This window comes from Rhincodon typus, chromosome 13, assembly GCF_021869965.1.
Source record: "Rhincodon typus isolate 14 chromosome 13, sRhiTyp1.1, whole genome shotgun sequence".
NCBI classification, from domain to species: domain Eukaryota; kingdom Metazoa; phylum Chordata; class Chondrichthyes; order Orectolobiformes; family Rhincodontidae; genus Rhincodon; species Rhincodon typus.
In genome coordinates, this window is record NC_063344.1 from 15,246,021 (window position 1) to 15,254,474 (window position 8,454).

The 8,454-nt window shown below is 38.5% G+C and overlaps 1 protein-coding gene across 3 annotated transcripts; it reads left to right on the forward strand.

The window, feature by feature from the left end:
• The first annotated feature begins 302 nt into the window (after positions 1-302).
• On the forward strand, positions 303-6,885 carry LOC109927643 (extracellular calcium-sensing receptor-like). Of its 3 annotated transcripts, none has more exons than XM_020527633.2 (6): positions 303-550; positions 918-1,209; positions 2,477-3,310; positions 3,431-3,655; positions 4,944-5,067; positions 5,173-6,885. In XM_020527633.2, exons 1-6 carry the CDS (start codon positions 339-341, stop codon positions 6,084-6,086), a joined length of 2,601 nt encoding a protein of 866 aa, XP_020383222.2. In that variant the 5' UTR covers positions 303-338; the 3' UTR covers positions 6,087-6,885. The 3 variants fall into 3 exon arrangements, with proteins under 3 accessions (XP_020383222.2, XP_048460687.1, XP_048460688.1); XM_048604731.1 differs by having other exon boundaries at positions 330-420; XM_048604730.1 differs by lacking the exon at positions 3,431-3,655.
• Positions 6,886-8,454: the final 1,569 nt, after the last annotated feature.

Genomic DNA, 8,454 nt, shown 5'->3' on the forward strand with positions numbered 1-8,454 from the left:
TCCACTGGAAGACTGAGAAGTTCAGAGGATCCATCAACTTCAAGGATTTCTCTGTGCGCAAATGCTGACTGGCTTTCCACATCTTGAGAGCTCTTTCTCAAAGTAATTGGATTGATAGTACACAGGTGACTACGTTTGCAATTATTTCCTTCATGAGTCTCATGTTGACTAACGTGACGACGTGTTTTCTTAAGGGACTAGCCAAATAATATGTTGATATTCAACAGAGAGATTGAAGTTGATTGGGCACACATTATCGCAATTAACGAAAACCGCTCGAACTTATAAAACACAGTCACCCTACTGTCAACCAAGGTTAGCTACTTGCCCTGTCAAAGATGCATTATTGGTTCCTTTTAGTGGTAATTTCTGCTATTGCCGTGGCATGGCCCAATAATGAGCAGGCTTGCAAACGTTGGGGTAGGTTTGATTTACTGGGCTTGTCGAAGGATGGAGATGTCATGTTGGGAGGAATTTTTTCATTCCATTACCACGTTGAGTATCCGGACCTCTCGTTCAGCAATCACCCAGGGCCAGCAAAATGCCTCAGGTTGGTGGGTGCTGTTAGATGCTTCATTTTGGAATGAGGGATAATTATTGGTTAAGGTGCTGTGAGAACTCATCTACTCATTTTTCGAAATGCGTAAATCGGGTCAAAGAATGAAGGTCGGAAATCCCCTGAATGTTTTATTGAAATTGGGCACATAGCCAGGTATTTTGCCTAATATTAATTAAGATTTTGTGGTCTAGGCTTGGCGTTAGGATGTAGATCCAATAACTTCCAGCTTAGAGACAACGGTGGTATTGCCGAATTATCTCCAATAATAGTTATACTGTGAACCACTCTGATATAATTGTGTCGTTGCTTTCTGTGCTTTTTTTGTTTAAATCTTGTTTTTTTTCCGCCTTCTCTGCAGCTTTTGGTTTCGTCCTTTCCGTTTTGCACTGGCGATGATTTTTGCAATAGAGGAAATAAATAACGATACAGCACTGCTTCCCGGCGTCACTCTGGGATACCGCATTTACGATTCTTGTGATTTGCCCCAGTTATCGTTGAAAGCAGCTTTGGAGTTTCTAAACAGTCCCGAGGCAAACACGTCCTCTGATAACTGTAAAGACTCCTCCATTGTTTCTGCGATTGTCGCTGATGCTGGATCCACGCAGTCTTTAACAATAGCACCTCCTATCGGTGCCTTCAGAATCCCAATGGTATGACGTTTAATAACTCGGTTATGCAGAATAAACAGATTTGCGTCAACTGCATGCGATGTGATGTTGTTTGTGTCATTGAATCCATCTATGAAAAGTCCAGAATTTTTTTTTTTTTTTTTGATGATCCAGACAGACCAGAGTCTTTATTTACACTCCAACTAGAACGTTCAATCAGGATGGTCAGATTGTCCAGGACAATGACTGTTGGATTTTTTTTGGTTAGGCATAGTCATCGCTTTATAACCAGGTTATTATTATTTTTCTTCAAAGATATTGCTTCGAAAGTCTCATTTCAGAGATCTGGTGATGAAAATAAATAAAACATGGTACACGAAATTTTCAAAAATGATTACAAGAAAATTAACAAATTTAGTTTACTTTTATTTTTTGCAGGAGGTGCGAGTAGTGCTGACAAAATCAATATTTGTTTCCCGTCCCCAGTAACCCTAGAGTTTAATGTCTTCTGAGAGCAACTGCATGTGAGGTTAAGGGTGAAATGTGCGTATTAAGCCTGCTCAGCAGGAAAGAAAACGGTCAAAATAATGCTAAACGACAGAACACAGAATTATGTTATGCACTGAAATAAGTCTAATTTAAACGATAAAATGTTTTCAGCCAAGGCTCACTGGGGCATGCGTAATTCATGGCTGAGAGACAGTGAGCTTAACGTTGGTTCCTGAAACCAGATGAATTTCTTCAAAGTTCAACTTCGCAAACTTAAATAACAGATAGTTGTTGAAGATGTTGTTAAAAGACGAAGGTAATGGATGGAGAACTATTTCAATTTTGGCAATAATATAAAGCAGGTCATGTAGAATTTGTCGCATATGCTATATGTTGCTTGAATATTCCCTTTAATGGCAAGGGACAAAAGGAGAGGCGACTGCGGACTGTCAGTGCGATGTTGCACAAAGTTTGCATTATCCCCAAGTAACCTGTAGAAAAACAGAGGAGGAGACCTTTTTAATGATATTCTTCATGTTAAGTTGTGAGAACAGGACATTAAGCGTGTTGCAGCTAGAACAATGTGAATCAAGAAAGAGCAACGCTTGGAATGAGCACTGAGAGAAAATATTTGAATGGGGCGTTTTGAAATTATGAAATAAGTAGTTTATTATGCGTGTAAGTTGGGCCACTCCTGTAAGCACGATGCGAGTTGGAATCTCTGTTCTTCTCAACCGATATCTATGTGTAGATATCACTAACAACAACCACAAATTATAATGGAAACGCAAATGTGTTTTTTCTTCTTTCTTTGTGACAGGTTAGCTACTTTTCTACCTGTGCGTGCCTAAGCAATAGAAAGAAATATCCGTCATTTTTTCGAACTATACCGAGTGATTACTATCAGGCTAGAGCATTAGCCCAGCTAGTGAAACATTTCGGATGGTCATGGATCGGGACAGTTAAGAGCGACGATGACTACGGGAACTTTGGAATGCAAGCATTTGAAGAGGCGATACAACAATTAGGCGTTTGTATCGCCTTTTCCGTGTCGTTCATTAAAACGTACACTCGAGAGAAGTTATTGAAAACAATTCATACCATACAAAATTCTTCTACAAAAGTTATCGTTGCTTTTGTAGGAGAAGCAAGTATGCGTGTTCTTCTAAGAGAAATGATTAGACAAAATGTCAGCGGCATCCAATGGATTGGAACCGAATCCTGGGTTTCCACATTGCTTCTTCCTCCGGAGGACAGTAAAAAGATTGCTTCTGGTGCAATTGGGGTGACAATTCGCAAAGTCATCATTCCAGGGTTGAGAGAGTTCCTAATGAAAGTTCACCCATCCCAGTATCCAGGGAACCTCTTAGTGAAAAAGTTTTGGGAAAGTTGTTTCGGCTGCACTGTACGTGATGAAAACAAAACAGATCCTCGAAAAATTGAACCAGAGCTTAAAGAATGCACAGGAAGAGAAAACTTACAGAATATCCAAAACGAATTTACTGATGTGTTGCAATACAGAGTGACTTACACCGTGTACAAAGCAACGTATGCTATAGCTCATGCACTTCACAACATGGCGTCATGTAAAACTGGGGAAGGGCCTTTCCCCAATGGCAGTTGTGTAAGTGTTTCAGATTTTCAACCATGGCAGGTGAGGAACATTTAACGTTGTTTGATGACTATATTTACATATCTATCCAATGTAACCGAATTCACGGTTGGATATTTGCAATTGATGTAAATGTGTTCCGACTTTGATTTTTTTTTTAAGTTACTACGTTACATGAGAACAGTGAATTTCACAACCAAGATTGGCGAAAAGGTTTATTTTGACGAAAACGGAGACCCTGTCCCTACATATGACATTGTAAACTGGCAAACAAATGCCGTCGGTGATATTGACATTGTGAATGTTGGGCTCTATGATGGGTCAGCTTCTGGAGAAGAATTTTCAATCAGAGAAGAGGCAATTGTTTGGAGTGGTGGGCAGAAGTCGGTAAGATTTATGGAAACAGTCCTTCCGTTAAAAAAAAACTGCCTGATGTTTAAGTTCAATTTCATTTATCTGAAACGAAAAAGCAAATTGGTGTTTGTTGTATCAACTAGGCACCTATACGCACTATTGCCTATTCCTGGCGTTGATTAAAACTGCTGCCTATCAAGCATTTTTAAATAAACATCTTCTGCTCACCAATTCGAAAGTCGCTTTGCTGAATTAAACCTGAATGTAACAACAGAGACATTTTTACTTCCATCCATTTCAACAGTAGGAAGTATTTACAGATAACAGATGTAGTTAGAAATGACAAAAAAACTAAGACACTGCAGTTTAAGCACGAGTTATAAATGTAACTATACCTTAAATGAGTCAACGAACGAATCAATGTATGATCAAAGTGGTAAAAATCCAAACAGACTGAAATGTGGTTGAAGAGGTTTGAAAAGAAATGTTCAGAAAGCAATGGATCAATTAATTTGAAGTAGCACCTACAAGATACGCTGCAGTGATTCAACAATGCTTGTTAGGCAGCACATTCCAAACCCATAGCCAACTCCATGTAGAAGAACAATAGCAAAAAAAAACCATGACAACACCACAACCTGCATGTACCCCTGGCAGCCACTCATCCCCTTGACTTGGAAATATGCCTCAGTTCTCCCCTTATGTTTGTAGGTCAGTCTAAAGGAAAAAGATTGCACCAGGTCAGGACGGTAGCTTAAAGACAAAAGGGGATGGGCAATAAATGCTGGCCTCGCGAGATCTGTTCACATCACAAGATATTTATTCTAACAGAGATAGTAGGAACTACCGATGCTGGAGAATCTGAGACAACAAGGTGTAGAGCTGGATCAACACAGCAGGCTCAGAGGAGCAGGAAAGCTGATGTTTCGGGTCGAGACCCTTCTTCAGAAATTTATTCTAAATTTGGTTTTCATTTCAGCCGTCAAACAGTATTACTGCAAAATACATATGATTAGATTCAGCTCATTCCTTGCTTCCTTTTTCAATAATAAATGAATCAACTCATGAATCATGAACGTTTTTATGAGAATTTGAATTCACTAAAATTGTCCTGGTTCTGCAACTGCAAAACTCTTCCAAGCACTTTACAGCAGCTTTAAACTGGGATACGATGAAGTCACAAACCATAACATTTCAAAAAAGACAGTCCCAACAAATGTAACAGAAATAGCTATTACTCTGCAAATTTGACTGAACGTTGTAGATTTGCCACATGGAAATACTACTATTTCTCCACCATTGTATTCATATTCATAACCAGGTTCCTAAAGCTGTTTGCTCTGAAAGCTGCCATCAAGGAACAAGGAAAGCCGGAAGAAAAGGACAACCTATTTGCTGTTTTGATTGCATACAATGTGCACAAGGTGAAATTAGTAACACAACTGGTAAGCAAACACTGTGGCCAAAGACATTTCTGCTTAATCTTGATGTTGCATTGTACAGGCATTAAGATTCCTCCCATAATCATGAAGTCTTAACTTGCTTTTTAGATTCCATTCATTGCACAAAATGCCCATTGGAATTCAAGTCTAATGAAAGACGGGATCAGTGCATTCCAAAGGAAATCGAGTTTCTTTCCTTTTTCGAGACAATGGGAATCATTCTGGTGACACTGGCGCTGTTGGGAGCCTGCACAGCTGTTGGTATATTCGCAATATTCTACGTTTACAGACACACTCCGATTGTTAAAGCTAATAACTCTGAGTTAAGCTTCCTTCTTCTTCTTGCCCTGACACTTTGTTTTTTATCTTCAATTACATTTATTGGTGAACCTTCAGTTTGGTCTTGTATGTTCTGCCACGTAGCGTTTGGTATTAGTTTTGTTTTTTGCATATCTTGTGTATTGAGTAAAACTATTGTCGTGGTGATGGTATTCAAAGCAAAATTTCCTAACAATAATGTGATGAAATGGTTTGAACCAAGACAACAACGGCTGATGGTTTACATCCTTACTCTTGTCCAATGCGCAATATGTACTGCCTGGTTAATTGTATTCCCGCCTTATCCTTTAAAAAACACTAGTCATTCTAATGAGATAATCATGTTTGAATGCAATGTAGGATCTTCGTTCGCCTTCTATTGTGTGCTCGGCTATATTGGATGTCTGTCCTGTGTGTGTTTTCTGGTAGCTTTTCTAGCTCGACAACTTCCAGATAATTTTAATGAAGCTAAACATATAACGTTTAGCATGCTTATCTTTTGCGCAGTTTGGATAACTTTCATTCCAGCTTACATAAGTTCACCAGGAAAATATGCTGTGGCGGTTGAAATATTTGCTATTTTGGCCTCGACCTTTGGTCTTCTTTTTTGCATTTTTGGCCCAAAATGTTATGTTATTGTTCTGAAAAAAGAAGAAAATACAAAGAGGAATATGATAGGCTCAGTGGCTTCCAAAAATACTTAAAAACATTTGTAAATGAGGACGGGATACTTTAGTAGGTCATTATTTTGTCAGAAAGCTAGTAAATGGGAATTCCACGTCGAGAGCCGTAAATCCGAATATTTTGCCAGGACACATTCTACGCAATCGAATAAAGCCATAATGGCCTGCAGTAAGTGTAATTTTGAAGATGAGTTGATAATTTTTACTATTTCATACATCTCCCCCGAGTTTCCTTTAATCAGAATTGAAAATTGTGTGCGACATTTTATTATTTAAATTTGGATTAAAGTAATTTTTTGGTTTCCTTGTCGTGCCTCGAAATTGTTTGGAGTGTCAATTTGAAACTTACTTTATCTATCATAAAATTCCTGTTCTGAAACTTTCCCTATTCCAGTATACAAAATGGATTGCTCACATCGTTTAAACAAAGTACATTAACAAAAATGCTGTCACTGTGCTAAATTGGCATTGAGGGGTGTTGGTGGTTTGAGGGTGGGGTGATGGCGGTTCAAGGAAGAGGGGAGGTTTTGGAATCTTTGAGTTTACCATTTTGGCTTTGATGTGGAAAAGTGGATATTCAACCTGTTTCAGAAATAGTTTTCTATTCATATTCCACAGCAGCTCACGAATGATTTGCTTCTCCTGTTCTTAACGGTGAGGTATCTGTAACGTGCACTCACTAACCAACAGGCTTTTCTATGTTAATTTAATTAATATGAACAACATTCTTTCCCTTGGCATATTTGTGTATTTTCTTACAGAGCTGCAGTAATTCACTTCTGTATTGCACGTTAGACATGTTTACCATCTAATTTACAAAGTCATTCCTGAAATGGTTGTCCTTTATATAGACTACCACGTACTGCATGCATAATTTTCTACCTTTATTGAAACTAATAGAAATTACAAATAGGTGTTTTCAACAGATTTATCTATTATCCATGCACATTACCGACAATATGTCCGTGGATGTGAATTTTTTTGTTCAAAATATAGGTGTCAGAAGTGTTGTTTCATCGTCGGCAAAATTAAAGAAACCATTTATTAAATACAACATGGTAAATATTTGATGAGAAATAAAATCTTTCATGGTGAACAGAGTTGTTTTATTTGGAAGTCGTTCTTATCTAACCTACTCATTTCCTTTGAACTCAATTCCATGGGTGGGAGAAGTCAGCAATCCTGGATGCGAGGACAACTGTAGGTCTGTTTTATATCATGATCTTGGGGGAGGTGAGTAGTATAGGAGAGTTGAGCGGTCCTTAGAGGATCGCAGATCCTGAGATGGAGGAATGTTACCTTGGGAATTGGGCTGTTGGATGGTAGTATTGCTGTGGTGCATGCTCCTGCATATTATCATCCATCAGCATAGAAATAATTTTGCCTCTATAATTTAGCAATCATTGCCTCACTTTAGCTGTCAGTCTTCTAGGCAGCAGAGGAACGCCTGCCAACCATGGCTGAAGTTGGTAGAGAGGTATATTATAGCAACTAAACACGATAACGATATTTGAATTTCAGTCTGCCTTCCAGGCAGTTTAGTTATCAGAACTTTCCACGACCAAATTATGTTTGATGATTTGATCAGACGTCTTTAAAGATGGAACAAGCAGACTGTAAAAATGGGAACTAGTTGATGTGGTGCATGTGGATGTCCAAAATGCTTTACATAAGATGGCATATAAAAGGTTATTGCACAGGATATGAGCTCATTGTGTTTTGAGTGATATATTAACATGAATGCAAGATCAGCTAATTAACACAACTCATAATAGATAGGCTATCTCCAGGTTAGAATAATTGTAACGAATGGGATGATCTTACAGTTATTTATAATATATATTAATAGATTATTCGAAGGAATAGAGTGCGCTGCAGACAAATTTGCTGAAGACAAAACAACAGGAAAGCATTGTTGAGGCATCAAATTTTTGGACAAAATATCTACAAAGGAATGTTGGCAGATTAAGTGAATGCCCATATGCCGAAAATCAATGGGCCACTTTCAGGCTCAGGATGGTTGAGTGGCAATTAACATGCATATCACACAAATGTCAAACAATTACTTGCTTCAACAAAACAGAGCTCAATCATCACCCCTTACATTTAATGTTACAATTGCTAAATACTCCACTTTCTGCACCCTGCATGATATCATTGGCCTGGAGATGCTACCGAAATATTATGCTTTTAGACGCTATATATTCTGAGTAGAAGAACTCACTCCCTGATACCCCCAACTCTTTTCACCAGACGTGGAGAACGATTCAGGTGGCTGATGAGGCATGCTCACTTTGCTGAGCAGTTCAACTCCAAAAGATTCAGCTTGCTGAATCTGAACCAGCCCACTACAGGAGCAAATTCGCTTTCTTACTTCTACACCCTTGCC